Below are 25,320 nucleotides of genomic sequence, written 5' to 3' on the forward strand. Positions count from 1 at the left end.
ATATCCATGGGAGGCCTGCCCCTTTCTGAACAGAAACAGAGTGGATAGGGGCTATAAAGTTAATTAATTAATTAATAAAAAAAACAACTCTAGCTGCTCCCCCGGTGAACATGAGATTTGATTCCCAGCACTCACATGGCAGCTAACAAACACATCGAACTTCAGTTCCAGGGGATCCAACACATCATCTGGCCTTTGTTAGCACCAGGTATACATGCGGGCAAAACACTCACATGTGTGAAATTCTTTAAAAAATCTAAAAAACTGACTAATGAGTATATAGCATTTAAAAAAATATGTCTTATCAATGAAGCTTCCCTTTGCAGCAGATGAAGACCATTACAGAAATCCACAAGTGGTCAACATAACAACTGATCAGCCCTAGTTGAGACATCTACATCAACACAACTCCTACACCCAAGGTTCAGGGACCATCACATGAGAGTGTGTGGACAGATTGTAAGAGCCAGGGGCCTAGAACGTCTGCTGCAAGAGTGTGTCTTCTATGTACAACAGGGAAGCTGCACCCGTGACCTAAACAAGTCCCAAACAATGACACCACCCGCTGACATGCTACCAGGAATGGAGGGGGTCTCACCAGGCCCCACCCCCTAGAGCTATAGGTAACTAATAGTTGCTGAGAGAGGGTGGTAGGTCACTTGTCTTCCACATCATATGTTCACTTTTCTAGTTGCTACTGTTCTACTAAGTTATGACACATTGTGAGTTAGCTGAAGCACTGTGACCCTTCCTGGGTCATATTGGTCATATTGACCCATATTTGTGGGTCAGCTCAATATCACTCACATTGATTGGAACTTTACTTCCCTGACATCCTCCCATGGATCCTCTTCCTGGTCTCTGAAGCTACCCAGGATTAAGAAGGAACTGTGAAATGCATATATTGGAATATTGTCTTAGCTCAGGTTGCTGTCACAGAATACCATAGGCTGGGTTGTTTAAATAGCAGGAATCTATTTTCTCATGGCTCAAAAGGTGGACCTAAGAGACCATGGAGCCAGCACAGCAGGTCCTAGAGATGGAGACAGACACCTCCCCAACTATGTGCTCACATGTAGAAGGAGGGAGAGCAATCGCCCCAAGACTCCTTTTATGAGGACATTCATCCTGACCTTACAACCTCACCTAAACCCAGTCACCTCCCCCACACCTACCTGACCCCTATCGTGCTGAGATTTCTACAAAGATGATAAAGATGGTGATTGTCTCCAACAACTGCCTGTTTCTACCACTATTTCAGAAAACCACCTTTCCTGGACTGTGTGTGTGACCTATTTTGTTTCAAAATTGCTAGACGGATCCGGAGTCTTCAGTCAAGGGCCCTCTGTCCTCTCCAGCGAATGCGGTTGGTAAGTAAATTAAACCGTTGACTGTAAATCAAACTCTCAGCCAAGTTCATCCATCTGACAGCTGCCTCCCCCCAAATATGGTGCATAGTGAACTGAAAACGAGGCGCTCCTTGCACCTGTGTGTGAGGCAGTCTTCATGAGAGCATGGCTCGGCACTGCCTATAGGCTGGACACAGTGGAAGGAATGTGTCTAAGTTAATAAGACTATGCGAGCTGAGTATAGTGGCACACATCTACAGTCCCAGCATTTGGGTGCCTGGGACAGGAGGATTGCAAGTTTGAGGTCAACCTAGGCTATGTAGCAAGCCTCTATCTCAAAAAGGAAAAAAAAAAAAAAAAAAAAAAAAAGATGATACAACTATCTGTGGTGGAAGAAAATGTTCTCAGCAGCATTCAGTCTTCAAGCTGAGCAGTCAGTACCTAAACCTTCTGTGTGGCCCCTCTTATAAGGTCCTTTTAAATGGACACTGTCATACCTCTCTAGAGAAAGAAGTGACTCAGGGAGCTTGAAGTCCTGCCCAAGCCACTGGTTAGGGAGCAAGGTCAAAAGTCAAACTCAGATGTCCTTCCCCAGGACTGGATTTCTCCATCACCATGATAGTGTATAAATTAAAATCTACCAAGTAAAACTGAAATACCATTGGCCCAACATGCACAGTCCACGCTCACTCCCGAGATCCTTTGGTCTTTAATATCCAAACTTCGGCCCTCTGCCTGGATGGAGAGGCTCCTTAGCATGGAATCCCTTAGCTGGAGAGGTGGAGATACACAGAACAGCAGGGTCGAGTGGAGGACCGGAAGCTTGTGGTGGATCAGCTCACCAGCCTCACGTCCTGCCGTAGAGCTCAGAACTGGACAGAGGCAGAACCAAGTCTCCCTAAGGCAATGGCTGAATCCAGCTCAGCTGAGCAGCCTGCACGCCATGGAACAGCTCTTCCTCATCAGAAACACAGACCCTGTGGGATCACCAAAAGCCTACTTTCTTTTTTCTTGAAGATGTGCATATACGTAGGGTTTGGGGATTTAGCTCAGTGGTAGAGTGCTTGCCTAGCAAGCACAAGGCTCTGGGTTCGGTCCTCAGCTCAAAAAAAAAAAAAAAAAAGATTTGCACGCGTGTGTGTGTGCATGCTCGTGTGTGTGTGTGTGTGTGTGTGTGTGTGTGTGTGTGTGTGTGTGTGTGTGTGTGTGCGCGCGCACACGCGCCCACTGAGGCCAGAAGGTTTCAGATCCCCTGGAGTGGGAGTTAGGGGCAGATGTGAGCTTCCCGGTGTGGGTGCTAGGAACTGAACTAATGGCCTCAGGAAGAGCAGCAAGTTCTCTTAGTCACTGAGTGCTCCTCCATCCCCAACAAGCATAGGCTGAGAGGAAGGCTTCCTGAATTGATTATACCATGATTTTACAGGATAAAAAAAAATGAATACTTTTCTTTCTCAATGAACAACTAACTGCTTGCAGTTGTTGAAGTCTGAATATGGAATGCTCCCCATAGTCTCGTGTCTTAGGTACTCATTCCCTGGCGGGTGACATCGTTGGGGAGGCCGTGGATCATTTGAGAAAGTGATGTCTAGCTGTTGGAAGTATGGTCCCCCAGGGATGGGCCTCTGTGGGTTTCCCTGGGTCCAGCTGACTTTGGCTTCCTGTTCTGCCATGATAGGAGCCACCTGACCACATGCTCCACAGTCATGAGCACCACGCCTCCCCACCCACACACCCCCCCCACACCCTCCATGGAGACTGAGAGTCACAATAAATGCGTCCTCTGTTCCACTGTGTTTGTGGTTTTGGTAAGAGGTAACTCATTAGTTATCTTGCTAACCCTCTTCCCCAAGTTGTTTCAGTCCCACGGTTCTTCTCCTGAGATGCACCAGGAGTGCAGGAATGAAGATGGCTTTTCAGCTGTACATTCTTCAGAAAAATTAGATAGGTGGTGTAAAAATACTACTTTTCATGCAATAAGAATTTTAAAATGCACCAGGCGGTGGTGGCGCACGCCTTTAATCCCAGCACTCGGGAGGCAGAGGCAGGCGGATCTCTGTGAGTTTGAGGTTAGCCTGGTCTACAGAGTGAGTTCCAGGAAAGGTGCAAAGCTACACAGAGAAACTCTGTCTGAAAGAGAGAGAGAGAGAGAGAGAGAGAGAGAGAGAGAGAGAGAGAGAGAGAGAGAGAGAGAGAGAGAGAAAGGAAGAAAGAAAGAAAGAAAGAAAGAAAGAAAGAAAGAAAGAAAGAAAGAAAGAAAGAAAGAAAGAAAGAAAACAATTTTAAAATGCATGCCACACCAACTACTTGCTTAAATGGCTATTTTACTGCTAAATAACAACAACAAAAAATCTGGAAATGTGGTAGACAAGAAACATTTTCAATAGAAAAAAATTAACCCCCCCCAAAAAACCACTACATTGGAAGATGCATTTTTCATCCCCAGAGGAACTCTTACCTGTGCCCCCGGGCATGCCCCACTGTCCGGATCAGTGCTGACCAGCATCCCAGTGTCTTTTCTCCTAGAAGCAGCTGGTGGCCAGGGCCTGGGGTTCATCACTGGGGAGAGAGACTGGAGGGTTATGAACAAGCCAACTTTGTGATTGTATAAATGTTCATTACCCTAGATGCAGGAAAAGTGTGAATTCGTGTTGAGATAGGCTGCTTAATGTTGACAATGCAGCTCAGTGTTTGTTCTTGGGAAGAGCAGAGAGTGCTCTTAACCAGAGTCATCTCTCCAGACCCTCCACCTTACTTTTTAAGATAGGTCTCTCAGTGCCCAGGAGCTTGCCAATTCAGCGAGCCTGGCTGGGCACTGATCCCTAGGGACCCTTGGTCTCCATCTCCTTGGGGTTGAGATGATATGCTAAGCTCCACACCTGGCTTTTACATGGTCTGGTCCGGAGATCGAACTCAGGTGCTCTTGCTTGGACAGCAAATGTTTCATTAGCTGAGCCAACTTCCCAGCCCTACACGGTTTATATATATATATATATATATATATATATATATATATATTTGGTTTTTCGAGACAGGGTTTCTCTGTGTAGCTTTGCGCCTTTCCTGGAACTCGCTTTGGAGACCAGGCTGGCCTTGAACTCACAGAGATCCACCTGCCTCTGCCTCCCGAGTGCTGGGATTAAAGGCGTGCGCCACCACCGCCCGGCCCACTGTTCATATTTTATAAAATAGGAACAATCATGAAGGCCAAGAACAGCTTTGACAGCAGACACACTTCTAAACTGACCTTGGGAACTGCCGTATATTACCTTCACACAAAGGTGTTTTCAACAGTGAAAACGCTTTGTGAACTCTAACTCCCATAGACAGTTTAAACCGCTCGCCCAAGCTGCACGGCTTTCTGTACTCATCCAGAAAGACTTACAGCCTGTGAGTTTCCCCAGACTTCAGTCCTGAGGACACACAGACAGACAATACACTGTGAAAAGCTACGCCACCACGCATCAGGTGGGCCACCTTCCCGCAGCAAGCCAGCTGCCTTCCGGGCACTGCACCCACAGACACGGGCAAAGGAGCCTTCCTGCCAACTCCACCCCGTGTGTCATAGTACGCACACTCAGTTCTTAGCAAGGAGTAAACAGTCAACAGTTATCAAAACGAATTTCTTCACTCTGGTGAGAGAGGCGGGAAACCCTGGCAAGGTCCAGGGGAAAAACTCCGTAATCCTCCTCACCCGGACCCAGTTCCCCACAGCTCCAGCTCTGCTGACTGAACGGAAAGGCGAACATCACCCACGTTCACCGTTTTCCTTCCTGGTGCTTATTCGGTCCCCCAAACCTTTGTCTTGTTAATAAAATGATTAGAAATCAATACAGCTTTTAAATCGTTCAGCACAGCTGAAAAACAGACTACTGGTCACTTCCTAGGACCATCTGCTTAAAAGTAACAAAAAATCCCCAGTACAGGGGGGGGGGAAAAGAAATATACGAACACTTAAATTTTATCTTCTGAAGCTTTTCTTTCATGTCCACTCCAAGAGCTTCCTCCTGAACCAGCTTCCAGAAGTCCTCATAGTCACTCGAGTTCTTCAGGATTCCACGTTTGGTCAGCTCATCCTGCAGCCCTATAATCTTATTTTCAAAGAGAACGGGTATATAAATAAATACACACTGCAGGATGACATTTCTAACGGCACACTGGAAGTCAGAAGACGAGTGAAAACGTAATCCCGTGTCTAAACATCAGAGTGCCTTCTGGGTAATTTTGGCTTACCTCGGCTCAGGGTTCCTGTCAAGATTGACACAAGAATTAATACTACCCATCATACTTTTGAAGTTTTCTGCCCATAAATTCTGTGCATTCATTTACATTTCAACAATTAAAGGGAACGATCAGAAGGCAGGCACCACCTTAATTGCCACACAGGAATATGCTGTTTGCCATAAGGCACATACACTTGCCAATTTAGCAGAAAGGAGGCTTCGAGACTCTCCCTCTTTCAAATATAATTGTGCTTGTAGATACAGGGGTCCATCTCTATGGCCAGTTTTGACATATGCCTCCAACACTTGCAGTGAAGAGAAGCCCCCCAGGGTCCCAGAGACTCAAAACTTAAGGGTGACGTTTTCCATTTCCAGTTTGGGAAAAGGCAAAACTACTCATGTACATAGTTCTAAGTGGCTTTTATAGGTGATTCCGGCATCAAGTAACTAAGCCCATAGTTGTCTCAGAGAAAGGCCATTCCAAAGTCACTTTCCGTGCAGGGATTAAGATTAACACCTGGACTCTTAGGCAGCCTTAGGTAAGTGACTCTCTTCTGGGAGCTGGCAGACACAGAGCCTAGCCTGAGTTCATAACACGCTGGCCCTCCTGAGCAACAATGTGGCCTGGGAGTTAACAAATCCAAAAGTAAAGTAAAACCGGCCCTTCACTGCCCTCTAGCTAGGGGTTTGTTTTGGATGTTCAAAATGTAGCTTGTTCCACCCACAGCACCACCACCGGGGATTCAGAAATGGGAGGCATTAGGTTAAGCTGGTTTTCTGTGGGGACTGGACAATCTCCGATTCCAGCAGTGGCTCTCTAAAGGAAGAACTCGTACCCCCTCTGCAGGAAGTATTTAAAGGACCCAGGACCAGGGGGAATCCCTGCCAATTCAAGCCTTAGAGCCAGGTCCAGAGGCCCAGGGATGTGCCGGGCTTGGGTCTCCTCTCGGCTTAGTTCCTGGGCAGATGACTGGCAGTTGTCGCTGATGGACGGCCTTGTGGCAAAGGCCGGCCTGGAGCGAGCGGCAGGGGACCAGATCCTCCTTTCCTGGACCTTTGGGATGCACAGTGTGCTGCTTATGCTCAGAGACCTGCATGCGGGGGTCCTGTCTTACCAGGTAGGTGTTGGACCTTGAAGGGTACCGAGCTGAGGCCTTGGGCGGGAACGCTGGCGGGGCTCCGGGCTGTGGCTGCAAACAAGCAAAGCAAAGCAGCGGTGAGCAGGGCGAGCAGGGCCCAGCAACAAAGCCTCAGGCACAGGAGAAGTAAACAAGCAGCCACAGGAAGCCATTAAGCAGAGTGGGCGCTAATGAGCGCACCGCGGGGCCCTGCGCACCCGCCTAGCCAAAACCACCGGGGACTGCCTCGCCTGACAATTTGGAGCCCAGAGCCCTGCTGGCAGGCCATAAACCTGTTTGTAGTCTCCATCGGTTCCCCCTTCAAGTTTGTGTCGTCAGGGATGAGGCGGAGGGCCCTCGGATGCTGTGATCTCTTCTCAGGGACCTGCACTTGCAGGGGGCAGATGGGCTTCCAACTCCAAGGTAAAGGGCTGCCTGCCTCCCACCCCCAACCTTGGCTGGCCACGGTGGGAGACCAGGGGTGTTAAGCCCACCTTCCAGAGTCTTTCGAAACGGTTTTTCCGTTTTAAAGGAAGTCATTTGACTTCCCAAATGTGCCTCTGAAAATCCGCAAGTTGTAAAAACCATGCTTCCAAGTTGCTCAAAGGACCAGTGGCTAGTCTAAAATATTTCATATCATTTATTACTGGGCGCTGGGCTGAGCGTTCTTCCATGGCGGGGTGGGTCCCAGCCTCCTACAGAGGCTGGGGTGAGGGGCGGGCGGGGGCGGGGCACTACCTGCGCACATTCCCAGCATCCTCGGGGATGCTGGTCGGCGTACCTTCTTGTCCTCGCAGCAGCGACACCCGGCGGCCACCCTCCCACCTGCTATTCCCGGTCCTGGGTACCCAGAGCCTCCCAGGTCTGTCTCCAAGTCGTTCCCCAGACCACACACAAAGAGGGGCTTAGGAATTCCGCATTCGCAGCGTAGATGATTCAGGAAGTATGTGGGAAAGCCCGCTGAGGATAAGTTTCAGGCCGGCCTTAGATGTTTGGGCAGATGTTTATGATCTCTTTTATGGGAAGAAGAGGAGGCATCATATAAGTAGATCGTCATAAATACTTTAGTCAGATTTAAAGACGACAAATCACCTTAAACAACCCCGGTGGGAACTGTGGTAATGAGTGTCTCTTCCTGTTAATCAAGTCTGCTGTCCCCTGGGGTCCCCGGGTGAGTGTGGGCACACATGCCTCCACTTTCACACTGCTGTCAGTGAAAATAAGTTCAAATATATTTTCATTTGTATATTTCATGTGCCATGCACTGAACATAAGAACAGCATATTGGGCTGGAGAGGTGGCTCAGAGGTTAAGAGCACTGACTGCTCTTCCAGAGGTCCAGAGTTCAATTCCCAGGACCCCACGTAGCAGCTCACAATTGCCTATAATTCCAAGATCTGATACCCTCATGCAGACATGAATGCAGGTGAAGCATCAATGTACATAAAGTAAAAATAAATATATTTTAAAAAGAATAATTATTTTTTTAAAAAAAAAAAAAAAAGAACAGCATATTAACCACTTTGTAATCGAATTCCTGACACATTGACTTTAATTGAACTAGAACCCAAAACAGGAACTCCACACACACACACACACACACACACACACACACACACACTTGGTCCTGAATCTACAACTTTATGTTTTCATTGTATATCAAAATCTTTATAATATTCTTTGGGGACGCCTAAAATCATGTTCCCCAACAGGCAAAAAGTTAACATGCCTTCCATCATTTAAATGAGTATATTAAAATTGTACTTTGGGCTGGGCAGTGGTGGAGCATGTCTTGATAGGATGGAGTGGGCAAACTAGGGCCATGACAGGCTCCCCTAGCAGCCCTGACAGGGACCAGGCCTCAGTTTTGGTTCAGTAGAACGGGCTGGAGCTGAGCAAGCAGTTCTCAGAGGGGCACCCAATCAACAGGGCTGCGCCCCCAGCCTCCTGCTGGCTCAGCAGATGCCCCCGGACTTCTGCCAGCTAAAGATAGCTTTTCCTCCCCTCTTGTCCAATAAGGCCCTAGATCCCCCCCACCAATAGGCCCCTAGCCAGTAGTCTCCCACCAATCAGCCCCCAGACCAATCTGACTTCCACCCATCAGTCTTTAATCCCATCACTCAGGAGGCATAGGCAGGTGGATCTCTGTGAGTTCAAGGGCAGCCGGGTCTACAGGATTGAGTTTCAGGACAGCCAGGGCTGTTACACAGAGAAACTCTGTCTTAAACAAAATGAAAATGTACTTTGAGAGGGCCTGCAAGATGGCTTAGTGAGTAAAGCCTTGCTGTTGTCAAGCCTGATTGAGTTAATCCCTGGGATCCACATGGTGGAAAGAGACAACCCACTCCCCTAAGTTGTCCTCTGACCTCCACCTTTGTATCATGACGCGCGTGTGTAAACACACACACACACACACACACACACACACACACACACGTTAATAAACAAACAAACAACATTTACAATGTCGATAAGCCTTGTTCTGTTGTTCCCACTGGTGGTTAGGACATGGCTCATGAGCAGCAAAGCCCAGAGACCGCACTGACTCCACACCGCCACTTCCTTTCCGGCTGCTTTTGATGGCAGGCTTGTTATGTACCAGGCTTCCACAGCTTTGGGTGTCCTGTTGGTTCAGGGCCCCCTTCGCTGTTTTCCCAGGAGTCTAGAGCTGTCTCGGAGAACGCTGTGGGGTGCAGAGGCCCCAGGCCACCTTGGTGAACTCCAGCCACCCTCTGTGCTTCCCTGTGGTAATAACAGTCTCGAGCCCACCCAACACCAACAAGCCCGGGCTTCTCTCCCCTCTCACGGCCCATGTCTTCCACCAGTCTCCCTTTTTTTCTCTCCTGAGGCTTTCACTTTGGTTGAACGATGGAAAATAAAGAAACACAGAGAAGTGGAAGCAAACTGAGCTGTCTGGCACACCAACCCACGATTGTTAGATGTCCTTGCTTAACAAGTCTCTGACTGGCACCCTCAAGACAGAAGTCTAGAGAGAAACAACAATCCCATGTACTACTGGGAAAACAACCCATGTGAAAACTGCAGCAGACCCGTGGGCTTTGTACAGTTAGCGCTTGGGGCTGAAGAGATGGTTCAGCACTGAAGAGCATTGTCTGCGGGCTGGAGAGATGGCTCAGAGGTTAAGAGCACTGACTGCTCTTCCAGAGGACCTGAGTTCAATTCCCAGCAACCACATGGTGGCTCACAACCATCTGCAATGAGATCTGGTGCCCTCTTCTGGCCTGCAGGCATACATGCTGTATACATAATAAATAAATAAATAAATAAATACATACATACATACATACATACATACATACATACACACATATGCACATGGTATATATATATATATGTGCCACATATGTATATATACACACATATATATGTATGTATATATATACATGTATATATATATACATATACATACAGTCAGGCAAAACACTCCTACACATATGAAAATAAAAATACATCTTTATTAGACTTAGTCTCCTGTCTAAGATAAAAGCCCCCAGGCTGGGATTGAACTCAGCAGAGTGTGTGAGCCCAGGCAGAGGGTCCTATGGTCTTACTCTTAGCAGCATTCTCCCCCAAAATTAAAACCAAATTTAAAATCACAGGGTGAAAAACAAAAATAAAAACTCCTTCTCGCACACCCTTATACAGCGCTAGGCTCCACTTCCAACTCTCTTCCTTGAGCCCGGCACTGGGGCCTTCAAACCCTGTTCATCTGTCGACTCCTTATCAGACTTTCCGTCTAATTGTGTCTGAATGAAGTCTGACCCCCCAAGAGTCAAGTTTAAGGACGTCTGTGAAGGCAGTGCCCACCATCACTCCAGAGTAGCCGGGAAGAGGCAGGGAAACCCGACCTTCCAGTCTCATTGCTAAAGTGTGGGGCGAGCGAGGGAGCCCCAGACACCGCACTCCACGGTCCACATCTCCCCGTGTGCGCCGGCACACCCCCTCCTTACATGATGCATCTCAATGAGAAAGTGAAATGGGTGAAAGTTCAAGGAACCCTAAATTTTAGGGTACTAAAGTTCAGATCTGGGCTCTGAGTTCTCATTGACTTGGACCTCAAACTCTACCAAAGACGTCACAAACAAACACACACGGTTAATGTTGGGTCCCGACAGAAAAATGAAGCAGGAGAAGGAAGAGCCCCAGGCCAGCCAGGGCTGCACAGCCAGACTCTGTCTCAAAGACAAACAAACAAACAAATACCAGCAGGGCCCAATTAGACCAGTGAGGGACTGAGCAGCCCCTGCCCAGATTGGGGTAAACACACACACACACACACACACACACACACACACACACACACACACACACACACACACACGGTGAAAGAGACTTCCACTCACGGCTAATTTGCAAAACAACAGATGGATGTAGTGGATGAGAACTGTTAAGTATTATTCCATTCAGAGTATCTGGATTGGATCTCACCTACTCAGCCCATGGCAGACTCCCAGAAAAAAAAAAATGGGGAGGGGGAAATAAATATGTTTAAAGTCTGTTGGATTTCAAAAGTGTATTCTTTTTTTTTAAAACTATTTTCACTATTTTCGTCAGGAGAAAAAAAAATGAAATCACTCAACAAGTTGTTATAACTTGAAGTCTTCAATAAATCTGTCTCAGAAACAAATTGTCACCCACACATCATTGTGTCGCCTTGGAAGCGTTAACCATTTATCTGTCAACTGTGTCTGCTAAGCAAAATTCAGCTCTTAAACCGTGTGCATCGTGAGCCCCTCTTTCCTGTACTCTGTGGGTAGCGTCTTAAAACACACTCATAGATGAAACTTCCAGTAGGAAACCTACTCTTGAATATCCACAAGCATTTTGTTAAAGATCTTTTACGTTTATTTACGGGAACGTAATAGGAAGCACACTACATTTTAGTAATTATTTCACACACACCCATAACACAGCCCAAACCCATAAGCATTATTCAGGTATGACTATAGCTCCCAGCCAAACACCAGCCCTTTGTAGCTTCTAAATTTCCCGGGGAATATATATTAAAGAGTCTCCCCTACAGCTGTAGAGAGGGACTCAGGAAGGGCTGAGTGAGACTCCGCTCTCAAGGGGACGGGAACTGGCTGGGGGCGTGTGCATGTGGGGGGGAGTGATTTCACTTTAAAATGGAGATTTCCCATTCTTTTAGGAAGGAAACCGAGGAAGTTGTTTCAAACAAAATAAACATTCAGGATGAAACCAGAAAAGGGTGTGAAGGGGTACCCTTTGATTTCCCAACTTGTGTATTTGGGCTCAGACAACATTTTATGTGCATATTAATCAAATGGTAATCAGCCTCCTGCAGGACAGTGGCATTTGACACTAAGTCCGGTCAACAGAAAAGTATGGGGGTATTTTAATCCCATCAAGGTGGGGGCCGTGGCAGGGGTGGGGGGCAGCTGGGAGATCGCAGTGGAGGGAATGAGTCTGGGGTTTGGGAACTGTCTCCGGCCTGAGGAAGAGCCAGTGATTTTGAGGAATTATTTCCACATCAATGACCTTTCTGAAAGGTGTAAACCTTGCCTTCAAAACCTTCAGGTAACTATATTTACTTACCCATCCTGCCCCAGGAGGGGTTCACAAACTTGAGTGAGCTCTTGAGGGTGAGCTCCAGGGATCCAGCCCGATTCCTGGGCCTAGCAACAGCTTGGGGACCCTATTAAGGACCACAGTGGAGACCAGGGTACCCAAGCCACACTGTTCTCTCGGATGTGCGGAACTTTCATTATTCCTAATAGGGAGCCCAGACTTAGCTGTCACAGCCCAAGAAGAGCCTGCCCAGGCCAGGACCAACAGAGAAAACTGTAAACCTTCCACAGCATCAGGGGCTAATTTCCAAAACATAAAACTCAACAACTCACTAGCATTATAGGGCTGGAGAGATGGCTCAGAGGTTAAGAACACTGACTGCCCCTCCAGAGGATCCGGGTGCAATTCCCAGTTCCCAGAACCCATGTGGCAGTTCACAAGTGTCTGTAACTGTGGTAACAATGGTTTGTGCAGGGTTGGAAGTGTGGCTGGGGTAGAGCACTCACCTAGCATACGTTTGCCCCAGGTCCATTTCCAATGCCGTCTGTCCAGACTGTGTACATAGCTCACTACAGGTCTTTCATGCTGTTCCTGTGCCTTCCTTGTGTGGGTTTATAATAATTTCCATATTGAAAGCAGGCAGACCACCTCCCCTGCTTGGCCTCTTTAGCCCTGTACATTTTTGGAATACTCTCTTCCTCTACCTACAGACTGTCTGGCTGTCATTGCTGGCAGAGCAGACACCTTTTCTACCTAAGCTTTGGTCTCTGCCCGTTGGCCCGGCTGTAATGAATCGCCACAGACCAGGTACAAACTTACGTGTATTGTTTACACCTCGGCCCAAGGTCACGGCATGAAGCTAAGGAAAGCTGCCCTCCACTTCCAAGACGGCTTCTTGGTGCCGTGCCTCTCAGGAACGGTGCCCATGGTAACAAAGGTGGAAGAGCAAGCTCAGCCCCTCGAGCCCTTTATAAAGTTGTTAATCTCATTTTTCAGGCCCGAGCTGTCGTGATTAAACACCTTCTTAGATACCCCGACTCTTACTGAATACTGTGACCTGGCAAGTAAGCTTCTGCCCATAAACTTGGGGACCATCGGATTATAGCAGCATCTCTCCCTGATTGCTCAGACTTCGGTTTCTCACACCAGCTTTGTGTAACTTTCAGCACACAGGATCCTATGTACCTCTTGTGAGTTTACACCTAAGGATTTTGCTTGTAAATCGCAGATAGGAACATTTTTATTCTTCAGTCTTTGTGGCTTTTGGTTCTGTGTTTTGATTTATCGAATTAGTGGTCCACTGAATAAGAATGATGAGAATGGGCATTTATGCTCCGTTCCCAACATGAGAGGAAACAGATTTAGGCCTTTACATGGTGGTGGTGGTGGGGTGTTGAGACAAAGTCTTTTTTTTTTTTTTTTTTTTTGGTTTTTCGTGTCAGGGTTTCTCTGTGTAGCTTTGTGCCTTTCCTGGAACTCGCTTTGGAGACCAGGCTGGCCTCGAACTCACAGAGATCTGCCCGCCTCTGCCTCCCGAGTGCTGGGATTAAAGGCGTGCGCCACCACCGCCAGCTGAGACAAAGTCTTAACAGGGGGTTGAAGACAGTCTGTCTTGGAACTTGCTATGTAGTTCGAGGCTCACCTCGAACTCACAGAGATCCACCTGTACAGACATGCATGCAATCACAACACCCATATACATACAATAAAAGTAAACCTTAAAAAAAGGAAATCATGACCTCCCTTCAGTCTTAATTTCCCATTCATTCCTGGAGGGCAGTTTCACTGGGTTCAGGAATCTGGCTGTAGTGTTCTTTCAATACTTGGAAAATACCATATTTTCCTTTACCAGGTCTGTTCTCTTCCAGCATGCTCTCTACAGGTTCCTGTCTTCCTCAGTTCCTGGTTTACTTCTTTATTGCTTATTTTTCTGTTGTGGTGGTAAAACACCATGAAGGGTTTATTCAGACTTATGCTTCCAGAGGGAGGGTCCACGATGGTGGGGAGATGTAGCAACAAGTAGCCGGCATGGTGGCCAGAGCTGGAAGTTGAGAGGTTACATCTTCAACCACAAACATGAGACAAAAGAGAGCAATCTGGAAGTAGGGCAAAGGTATGAACTCTCAAACTCAGCATCAGTGAAGTTCTTCCTCCAGCAAGGCTGCACCTCTCATGGCCCTCCCCAAACAGCGCCACCAACTGGGGTCCAAGTCTTCAAATACATTTCCCATTCAAATGACCCCAGTCAGCGTCTGTGGTGATACTGTGTTCCCCAAAATATTATGCACCCTAATAAATTTATCTGGGGTCAGAGAACAGAGCAGTCACTAGATACAGAGGCTAGAAAATGGTGGCACACATACCTTTAATCCTGGCATTCCAGAGGCAGAGATCCATCTGGATCTCTGTGAGTTCAAGGCCACACTGGAAACAGCCAGGCGTGGTAACAAGAGCCTTTAACCCAGGGAGTGATGGCAGACAGCAGAAAGGTATATAAGGCATGAGGACCAGGAACTAGAAGCTGGTTAAGCTTTTAGGCTTTTGAGCAGCAGTTCAGCTGAGATCCATTCTGGATGAGGACTCAGAGGCTTCTAGTCTGAGGAAACAGGATCAGCTGAGGAACTGGCAAGGTGAGGTAGCTGGGGCTTGTTCTGCTTCTCTGATCTTCCAGCATTCACCCCAATACCAGGCCCTGGGTTTGTTTTTATTAATAAGACTCTCTAAGATTCATGCTACAAGCATCCTCTTCCAAACACACATCAGTCTGCTCTTGTTTCTCCACGGAGGCTGCCCAAGCTTCTGCACCCACTTTCCCCTGGCACAAGGCTGTCTGAACACAGTCTGAGAATGGAGTCACATGAAGAGAATTATGAGCGCCTGTGAGAAAGTTCCAAGAAAACAAGAGTCTTGTGACCTCAGTTTCATCAAACCACAGAACCGTTCTTGGACCATGTTTTTGTGCACCTCCCAGGTGTAGCGGACAGGAGTGAGTTCACTTCAGATTATTCATTACAACTGACTATTGCTCTTTGTTTATGTGCCTCTGCGGAAAAACATGTTTTTGCTACATGCAGCCCGTCCTTGTGATTGTAGACTTTACTCGGGTGACTCTTCTTAACCCTTGAAGTATAAGTTGTCTGATGCTCCGAATAGAGCTGACTATTGCAGGAGACTCCAGTCCACCTCGTTTATCAGCCCCACTCTCCCAGGCTCACACCACCAACCAGAGTGGTAACCCCGGGCTCCAGAGATCTCTCCATATCCAGGCACAGAAACCCTCAGCTCTGCTCCTGGTTTCACGGTCCAGTCTGCTTTGCGTGACACGTCAGTGCTGTCCACCTTGTGCCCTTACAGATAATACATCATTAATGACACTGTCTCCAGGTCATTTGTCCCTGTGCCAATAGCATCTGAAAAAAAACTGTAGACATGAGGTTGCTAGGTTGGAGACTACACACGGCTGTAGTTTTATTTTTGTGGTTTTTTCTAATGCAGTCCTGATCCTGGTCTGCCTGGCTCTCAGAAGGCCCTCCTGCACGAGATGGGACAGCTGATACACAGCTGACCACCATAGGCCAGGTCGTTAAGTTTTTCTTCACGTTTTTAATTTTTTTTTTTTTAAGATTTATTATATAGGGCTGGAGAGATGGCTCAGTGGTTAAGAGCACCGACTGCTCTCCCAGAGGTCCTGAGTTCAATTCCCAGCAACCACATGGTGGCTCACAACCACCTGTAATGAGATCTGGTGCCCTCTTCTGGCCTGCAGGGACATATGCAGACAGAACACTGTATACATGATAAATAAATAAATCTAAAAAAAAAAAAAAAAAAAAAAAGATTTATTATATATACAGTGTTCTGCCTGCATGTGTCCCGGCAGACCAGAAGAGGGCGCCATCTCATTACAGATGGTTGTGAGCCACCATGTGGTTGCTGGGAATTGAACTCAGGACTTCTGGAAGAGCAGCCAGTGCTCTCAAATCGCTGAGCCATCTCTCCAGCCTCTGTAGTTTAATGTTTTTAGAAATATGTTGTGTGGCCGGGTGGTGGTGGCACACGCCTTTAATCCCCAGAACTTTGGAGGCAGAGTCAGGTGGATCTCTGTAAGTCACAGGCCAGCCTGGTCTACAGAGCGAGGTCCAGGATAGGCTCCAAAGCTACACAGAGAAACCTTGTCTCAAAACAAAACAAAATAACAACAACAACAACAACAACAAAGAGTTGTGTGTATGAGCATTGTTCTGGCCTTTATGTCAACTTTACACAAGCTAGGGTCATTTGGGGACGAAATCTCAACTGAGTGAGAAAATACCCCCACCAGATTGTCCTGTGGGCAAGACTGTGGCACATTTTCTTGACTGATCACTGGTGTGGGTGGTGCCGTCTCTGGGCTGGTGGTCCTGAGTGCTATAAGAAAGGGTGAACAACCCTTGGGAGTCAAGGCACTAGGCAGCACCCCTCTGTGGCTCATACTCCAGGCCCTGTCTCCAGGTCCCAGCTCTGATGTCCTGCAGTGCCTTCCCCAGAGGATGGAGGAGAAGCTGTAAGATGAAATCAACACTTTCCTCCCTGAGTGTTTTGGCCCTGGTGTTTTATCACAGCAATAGAAACCCTAACTATGAAAAGGTGTTTTGCCTGCGTGTATATCTGTACACCACTTGCAGTTCTGATTGTAGCAGAGACAAAAAAAAAAAAAAAGAGGGTGTCAGATCCCCTGGAGCTGGAGGTAAGGGTGGTTGTGAGGCTCCATGTGGGTGCCAGGACTCAAGCCCAAGCCCTCTGGAAGAGCAGCCAGTTCTCTTAACTGCTGAGCCATCTCTCCAGCCCTGTTCCTCCTTATTAAATACTAAATGCACGTGTGTATGTGTGTGTGCAATCCAGTGGCATGTACACATATATGTGGAGGTCAGAGGTCAACCTTGGGTGGTGTTCCTCAGGAGCCATTCACCTTGTTTTTGAGGGTCTCTCACTGGCCTGGAACTCACCAAGCAGGCCAAGCTTGTCAGGGATCCTCAGGGATCCTGCCATCACCCCCTTCCCATGCTAGGATCACAGGTGTGCACCACGACCCCCAACTGCTTTAATTGGGTGTAGGGTACAGAACTCACATCTTCATACCTGCAAAGAGCATGCTTTACCCACGGAGCTTTATCCCCAGCCTAAAAAGTAGTTTTTTAAATAGAGGACCACTTACTCTGAAGCTCACATGCATCTTCCTCCCTACAGTATGGAAGCTTGGCTTCTGTCTGTTGATTTTTTAAAATGTCTTCTTGGTCTTTGTGTGTGCATTCCTATGTGTGCACGTGTGTGGGCTTTCAGGAGCTTTGAGAGGGACGCACGTAGTGGTGCAGATTAAATCTGTAATTTTTCTAGTACTGACACTTGGCAGTTTTATGTTTTTTTAGAACTCTCTCATTAGTATCCTCTAATCTGTGAACGAAACATAAAGGGAGTGTTTTCTTCATTGTGATTAATTAGCAATCTAGTTAGCCATGAGATATGGAAAACAGGAACCTCTGGTGACTGTGCGCAAGGGTGCCAAACATCTCGGTGCTTCGGGCAAGCACCAAGAGGGTCAACGGGTCCCATATGAGATCACTCCCTGCCAGTAACACCAGGGCAGCTCCCACAGCTCCTGGGATGGCTCACTGTCTCCAATTCTTTCTCTGTCTTTGCCGGCTCGCCCTTCTGCCTACACTGGTCCACAGGTTGCTAAGTGTTTCCACCAAAGGGACTCAGCCCGCAGCACAGCCCCAGCCCATCCACAGGTGCGTCACCTGCCAAGCAGAGGAGTGGAGCAGTACTTCCCCGGCCCCAAAGGAGAGAGAAGCCCCTGCACCCAGGTCACGCTCCCAACCCCACATGCCTAGCAGTGTCCCGTGTCCTCCAACCCAGCCGCAGCCCGATGTCTGCAGCATCCACTTCCAATGCTACCAAGTCTTCCCAAACTGCCTGCCTGGCCAGCTCTCCCTCGTTAGCAGGGGATCCTGAGGAGTGGGAAGGGTCCGCCTACTCAAGGACCCTGGCCTCCACATGTACCTGAGGCAGACAAAAGCTTTCTCCTCCAGATCTCAAGTTTCTGTATTTTGAAACTCAAGGGTGGACTCACAGGACACAGGAAGATTTTCACAGTTTTATCCTTGGTGTCATGGTCACTGGAGCGGGGTGGGGGAAGCATTTGGATCCTGGTTTGAGCCAAGTGTATCTCCCGCTTCAGATATGCTACGTCCTCTGTGCTCCACCAGAGGGCGCCAGAGAACAAGGCGCCTTTGTTCCTAGACTTTCCATATAATGCTGTTGGGTGATTTTAATTCTCCGTGCGACCTTGGATGACAGAATGTGACTGACAGAACAAAACTTTGTTATAATTTTATGTTCTCGGGGTTTGAATTCCCTGGAGCCACTCACTGCTGTCCCAGCTGCACAGTGGTGTGTCCTGCCACTCTAATAGGAACTGAGACATCAAATAGAGAAAGATCAAAGTCGAGATTGACTCCCTTTGTTCACAACAGCACAAACAGTAGTTAGTTACCTGTTCCGGCAAGATCTGCTGCGCTGCCTTCTCCGCGTCCTCCACCTGGGCACGACTGTCCCTGTGTTTCTTTCTTTGGGCTCTTTTAAATGGTCTCTCAAGATCAGGGACATCCTAAGTCACACGAACAACAACAAAAATTAAATTTGGGGTTAGAGTGGGAGTTGTTTTTTGTTTGTTTGTTTTTGTGTTTTGTTTTACACAGTTAGACACTTTTTACACTGTGATGTACTGTACACTTAGCTTGTCAGTGCCTATGTGTACCCCCCAACAACAACAACAAAAAAGATGCACCAGCCAGTTCTGGAAGCGGTTAGGAACATTAGCATAAAGCCCTTTTTAGGAAGCACGCTGGAACAGCAGCTCCTTGATGCTGCACACTGGCCGTCTTCCCGTGCTGGCTACAGCACAAAGTGGGCACGGCACACCACACCACAGGGACTGTTACAGGAGGTGAGGAAGCAGGCGAGACGATCCCGAGCCTCCCGAATGCCGCTGGAAAGGAAATTGCTTTTCTGAGCACAGCAGCCAGATCCGCCAGGCAGGGAGGGGCTGCACACCACAGAACCGCCTGGCTCTGGCTGGCCACAGGCTCTGCCTCCAGCCCAGCCCCCTCCTTCCAAGCATGCTCCTTCTGTGTCTCGGCTTTGTGATCCCAGCAGCAAGCAATGCTCTGATTTCTGTAGCCGAGCAACGGGGCTCAGGGGCGCCGGATGGTGGAAGCTGGCAGGTGGTTTGTCCGAGACCCTGGAAATGGAGGCAGAGCATTCCGAGCGGGGGACTTATAGAGGATACTGGCCGCCATCCTAGGTGGCTATCCGAGGTCCCCGGAAAGATCATCTTCATGATCTCATCCTTACCCCTCCCTTTTTTCCCCACAACCTCCTATATAGCGTGACCTTTGCCGGCTGTCCTCCCCTAAAACAAGTTAGAGCAGGAACTGGATAGATGGCTCAGAGGTCGAGATCATGTCCGCTCTCGAGAGGACCCAGCACCCACGGTAAGGCAGCTCACAACCACCTGTAACTCCAGCTCCAGGGTTATCTGACGTCTTCCGGCCTCTGACCGCATACACATGAACATACCCCCACACACACACTCACACACACATCCATGTATACACATAATTAGAAATAGCTTTTAGGGGCTGGAGAGATGGCTTAGTAATTAAGAGCTGGTGGCTCTTTCAGAGGACCCGGGTTCAATTCCCAGCATCCAGATGGCAGCTCACAACTGTCTGTAACCCCAGGATCTAACACCCTCACACAGACTTACATGCAGGCAAAACATCAACGCACATAAAATAAAGTTTAAAAAAACAGTTTTTAAAATTGAGGCATGTAATTCATATACTCAAAACTCAATCCTTTTAAAGCCCATGATTCAATGGGCTTCAGTGGGACTTGGCAGAGGTGGGCAGTGGTCACCATAATCAAGTTCTGAACATTTTCATGGCCCCCCAAAAGAACAATGTTTATCAGCAGTCACCTCACCTGCCTTTTCCCCGACACTTGCAGCCTCATCTACTCTCAGGCTCCAGAGTTTTTCGGGTTCTCCTGGTCCCCAATAGCCACAAGGTAAAGTCCCCACCTCAGTACCTCGGAACAGGACTACATTTGGAGGCAGGGCCTTGAAGGAGGCCACTGAGCTGAGTTCACAGAGCGGGCCCTGACCTAACTCCACGTCCTTGCGAGAGGAAACGGGGCTGCAAGACATGTGCACACCTGAGGATGATCAGGTGGTGCTGTGGGATGTTCTGTATGTCCTGTGGGAGCCCATTCTCAGGTTCTTTGTGGCGTTACCCAGCAGGTCCGTATAGAGGATGATTAGGACCATGGGCCTGAGTGCAGGTGTTTGAGATGGTCTGCACTTGGCTGTGCTGGGGGATGGTCTGTATGTCAAGTTGCTCTGATTGGTTAATAAATAAAACCTGATCGGCCGTGGCTAGGCAGTATAAAAGGACAGAAAGGCAGAAGGAGACGCTGCAGCCGCTGCCATGACCAGAGAGGCTGCAGCCGCTGCCATGACCAGAGACACTGCAGCCGCCGCCATGACCAGCAGCATGTGAAGACGCCAGTAAGCCACCAGCCACATGGCAAGGTATAGATGTATGGAAATGGATCAATTTAAGATAAAAGCACAGTTAGCAAGATAAGGACAGTTAGCAGGAAGCCTGCCACGGCCATACGGTTTGAAAGCAATATAAGTGTCTGTGTTTACTTGGTTGGGTCTGAGCGGCTGTGGGACTGGCGGGTAACAGAGATTTGTCCTGACTATGGGCAAGGCGAAAAAATCAAGCTACAAGGTGGGGATGCGTGGGGCGTGGGGCGTGGGTCTACGGCAAAGGCAGTGGCTAAGGGGTAGCAGGCTGCATGGGGGTGGCGGAGATGAGAGGCCCGCATCCCCCGTGCCCCCCTCTGCCCTGCGCTCTGCTCGGCACGGGTTCAGCTGACCGTGTACTGAACTTCACTATGAAGCTGTGAGCCCACACACATGGATCTTTGCTATCTTATCTCCCCGGGTATTTTGTCGTTAGCAATGAAACCCTAACACATCACCTGTCTCCAGAATCACATGGAGACTAAGATAAAGTCAGAACTCTTCTGTAACTCCAAAACGTACCACGGAAGACAGGCGCCAGCCTGCGAGATGAGCATCAAAGACTGAGGTATTGCCTCGGGGAGGGGCAATCAACGTCAGCCTGGCAGAGCCGGGGTTACCCGAAAGGAGGGGACGTCAACGGAGAACATGCCTCCATACATAAGATCCGGCTACAAAGCATTTGCCTCATTAAAAGGACTGATGCAGGAAGGGCCAGCCCATTGTGGGTGGTGCCATCCCTGGGCTGGTGGTCCTGGGTTCTGTCAGAAAACAGACCTCCAGTTCCTGCCCTGTTTGAGTTCCTGTCCTGACTTCGTTCAATGATGAACAGCAATATGGACGTGTAAGCCGAATAAACCCTTCCTGCCCTCCCCAAGTTGCTTTTCGGCCATGGTGTTGTATTGCAGCAACAGAACCCCTGAGACAGGTGGTAATAATAGCAGAAACATTCAACTAAGTTGTCTTGCTTTGGGTTTATTTATTGGGACTGGAGAGATGGCCCGGGCGTTAGAGGTTAGGCTCACAACCAAGAACACTAGCTTTATTTTACGCGTCTGGGTGTTTTGTCTGCATGTATGTCTGTGCACCGGGTGTGCCTGGCGGGGGAGCATTTATGTGACTCACTCACGACAGACCCTGGGTCCGAGATCAAAGCCGTACCAACTGGTCTCCTGACTCGGTAGTGACAGGTTCACAGTCAAACTCAAGATGGACTTTTCTGGTTCTCTCTGGAGTGTGATTTCTTTAACGTTCCCTAACTTTTTCATTTGGACTTCTTTGCTTCAGTGACCGCCGAATTTTTGTCATTGGTTTGTCTGGTCGGTTGGTTGTGACAGGGTTTCACGATGTGGCAGAGGCGATACTTGAACTTGAAGCAAATCTCCTGGGCTGAGTGCCAGGATTCTGAGTGTGCACCACTGTACCCAGCTCTCACTGAATCTTGATGATGAGGTCTAATGTCTTAGTGGGACTTGGGAAAAGCGGGATTCAGTGTCCTGGCCTCAAACAGGATTTAACTTAAGAGTCGGAAGTGGCCATATCCTAATTCTTTCTCCCACACTCTTTACCCCTAATTCCTTCCAAGACTTCCATGCCAGGCTGTGGTGGAGTCCCTGGCTCCTCATGCATGAGACCCTGTGCTGGACATCCATCTCTCCTCTGATAAAAAGAGATGGAAGAGACCAGGAGAGAGGGGAGACGGGGAGAGAGAAGACATGATACATCTATATTAACAAACTGGAGTTGGGTTGGTTTTCCTTTCACTGAGTTATTGGGATTTGCAAAATCCTCCTCTTTTGATTGTTGGCCAATGAGGAAGGTAAGCAGCTTGCAAACCAGTGGACATGGACCGGAGGAAGACCTCCATGTCTGCCTCATCTTGGTACTCCTACAACAGTGACACCAGCTAGCCCCGCCCCCTCCACTTTTGGTGCTGGGAAGGAGAGAGGGGTCTGAGCCATCCATCCCTGGTCAGGCACGTGAACCTGAACGGGTCGTTCCAAACCATGAAACCACTGGGGTCATGTGATCAAATAAGCACGGCCAGCAAAATATTTTATATAATAGAAGAGAAAATAATGTACTTGTTCTATATAATATGGAAAAGATTGCATTTACACAGTGAGTGTAAATATTGTCTCGTCAAGCTTTTGCTTCTGTGCATGCACGCATGTGTGCACATGCACACACACACACACAGAGGATCACCATGAACAAACATTTTGTACTGGGGGCTAGATGGTCAACGACAGGGTCAGAGTGGCATCCTCTTGGGGGAAGGAGGAAAACCAGGAAAATGGAGTGGAAGGGCCGAAGAGCAGGTGGTGGGGCCCAGGAGCCCCAGGGAACTTCGTAGCACATTAGTGGAGCCTGGTGTTAATTAGCTTTGGAAACAAAGCAAGCGCCAGGGAGCAGAAAGAGCCTATGAGGATGAGCAGAGGCTGTGTCTGGTGGCACCACGATGATGAGATGATGGTGAGATGGCCTGACCAAGGAAGGAGCAGGCACCAGATGCCTGGCTCCCATTTTCTCCTGAAGCTGAATTCAGGGTCTCTGATGAGCCTGAGCAGGAGGGGAAGTGTGCCAGCCCTGCAGAGACCAACACGGTATCGACGTCATCTGTAGTGTGCTGTGCTGTGATGCCGCATCCCAGGAGAGCCCTGCTGCTGTGTTGCCATAGCAACATCTTCCCTGCCATGGCCATGTCACTATTATCTCATCACGCTGCTTCCTTTGGCTGTGAAAACTGGCTGCCAGGCAGGGCCCCTGCAAACTTCAGTTATCACCATCCCCTCCGCAGGGCATGTGGGAACGGATGCCTCTCAAGCCCAGAGACAATCCAGGCAGGGCTACAAGGGTCTGGTGACTTGTGGGTCTTCTGCTTCCTTGTGTCAAAGAGACTGGTCCAGATACCCAGGGGATGGCAGGGCAGACACAGTCCTGCCTCCTCGGTGACAGCGGAAACTTGGATCAGGGCCCAGCAGTAGATTCAAACCAGATCCCCTCAACTCAGCGGTGGTGAAATGAGACAAAGAAGGGGGACCCCCGTGACTCCAGGGCTTCAAGGAGAACAAAGGCCACCCAGCACCCCGGAGACATCTGGGGACGCTGGCGCAGCAAAATGGACTGGTTTTTGGAGCAGGTTCTGGCTGTCATCCATTCCCTGCTTCGTCTCCATGACGGATTTGCATGCTGATGCTTCCAGTCGCCGCCGCCAAGGAAAGAAAACCCAGATTCTTAAAGCAAAAGCAACAAATGAAAATGTTTAAGAAAAACAAGGGCCGCAGCTGTGCTGGGCCAGACCCACGGGTTCTGTGTCCGTTACACTTTCCTTCCACAGAACACTGAATCCTTCTGTTGCAGGGTCTTGGACAGCGACAGCTTGTTTCCTGGCTCAGATGGGCTTAGCACAAGGAAGTAGGGCACTGGAAATGCAACGTCCCCCACCCCCAAGTCACACCGATCCAGAGCGGTCATCTCATCACATGCACTGAATGATACACATACATGCAGGGAAAATACCGATGCACATAAAAATATTTCTTAAAAAAGAATAGCTGAGATGTCTGGGTGTGACGGCACACGCTTTTAATCCCAGCACTCAGGCGGCAGAGCAGGCAGATCTCTGTGAGTTCAAGGCCAGCGAGATGGGCAAGCATAGTATAAAATCCAGTAAAAGCTCACTGAGGCAGAGCAGCAGGGCCCTGCAAGGAAGGAGGCTTGAAGCATGAGTTGCCTGTTGGGCCTCCTGGCTGGCTGCCCTCCACACCCAGTGCATGAGTCTGGATGGGTGAATGAGGAAGTAGGAGCACCCAGGCTCAGGAAAATCCTACTAAGAAGTTTCAAGAGGATAGAAGAATCGGGAAGTGAGGAAAGTGAAGGCTGGTGGTCAGCCGCTATCTGGGTGAACCTGGGACTTTAAAAAAAAAAATCTGAAGTAAGTTGGGCAGTGGTGGCCCACGCCTTTATTCACAACGCTTGGGAAGCAGAGGCAAGCACATCTCTGAGTTCGAAACCAGTCTGGTCTATTATGAGTTCAAGGACAACCAGGGCTACACAGAGAAACTCTATCTTGGAAAACAAAACAAACAAGTAAATCTGAGCTAAATTCACAGAGAAGGGGTAGTCACCCAGACTTTGTGCCCTTGAGGTCCCATCCATTTCCCATGTGTAGAAAGAGGGCTTCTAAGTGACGTGTACAGCTTCTGAGCTAATTCCAGAGTGCTTGGGGTCCAGCTTCTGCACCCACTGTCTGTGTAGAGGTCACTGGGAAAGCATCTGCTAGTTTGCGGGCGTCTCCCTGTGGGATAAGCTCAAGGCCTCTCTGCCAGCTCATAGTGGGTTTTCCTGGTCCTTATCCTCGTGTGACTGTGGGAAGAGGAAACTGCCTTCTGTAGGTATCTATCACTTTCCCGTGAGGCCAGGGACTCTTCGAGACACGGGTAAGACTA

General features: G+C 48.7%; 1 protein-coding gene across 4 annotated transcripts in view; it reads right to left on the minus strand.

Moving 5' to 3' along the window:
- LOC102904007 (uncharacterized) overlaps positions 1-25,320 on the minus strand; it is a 60,984-nt gene that overhangs the window by 27,392 nt on the left and 8,272 nt on the right. For all 4 annotated transcript variants that reach the window (XM_076552897.1, XM_076552896.1, XM_076552894.1 and 1 more), the window contains exons 3-6: positions 18,770-18,883; positions 6,685-6,759; positions 5,299-5,437; positions 3,805-3,905 (exon numbers count right to left, since the gene is read on the minus strand). In XM_076552897.1, the coding sequence (XP_076409012.1) occupies positions 3,805-3,905; positions 5,299-5,437; positions 6,685-6,759; positions 18,770-18,883 (429 nt within the window). The remainder of the gene's footprint in view (positions 1-3,804; positions 3,906-5,298; positions 5,438-6,684; positions 6,760-18,769; positions 18,884-25,320) is intronic.

The sequence above is a fragment of the Peromyscus maniculatus genome, chromosome 16 (assembly GCF_049852395.1).
Source record: "Peromyscus maniculatus bairdii isolate BWxNUB_F1_BW_parent chromosome 16, HU_Pman_BW_mat_3.1, whole genome shotgun sequence".
NCBI classification, from domain to species: Eukaryota; Metazoa; Chordata; class Mammalia; order Rodentia; family Cricetidae; genus Peromyscus; species Peromyscus maniculatus.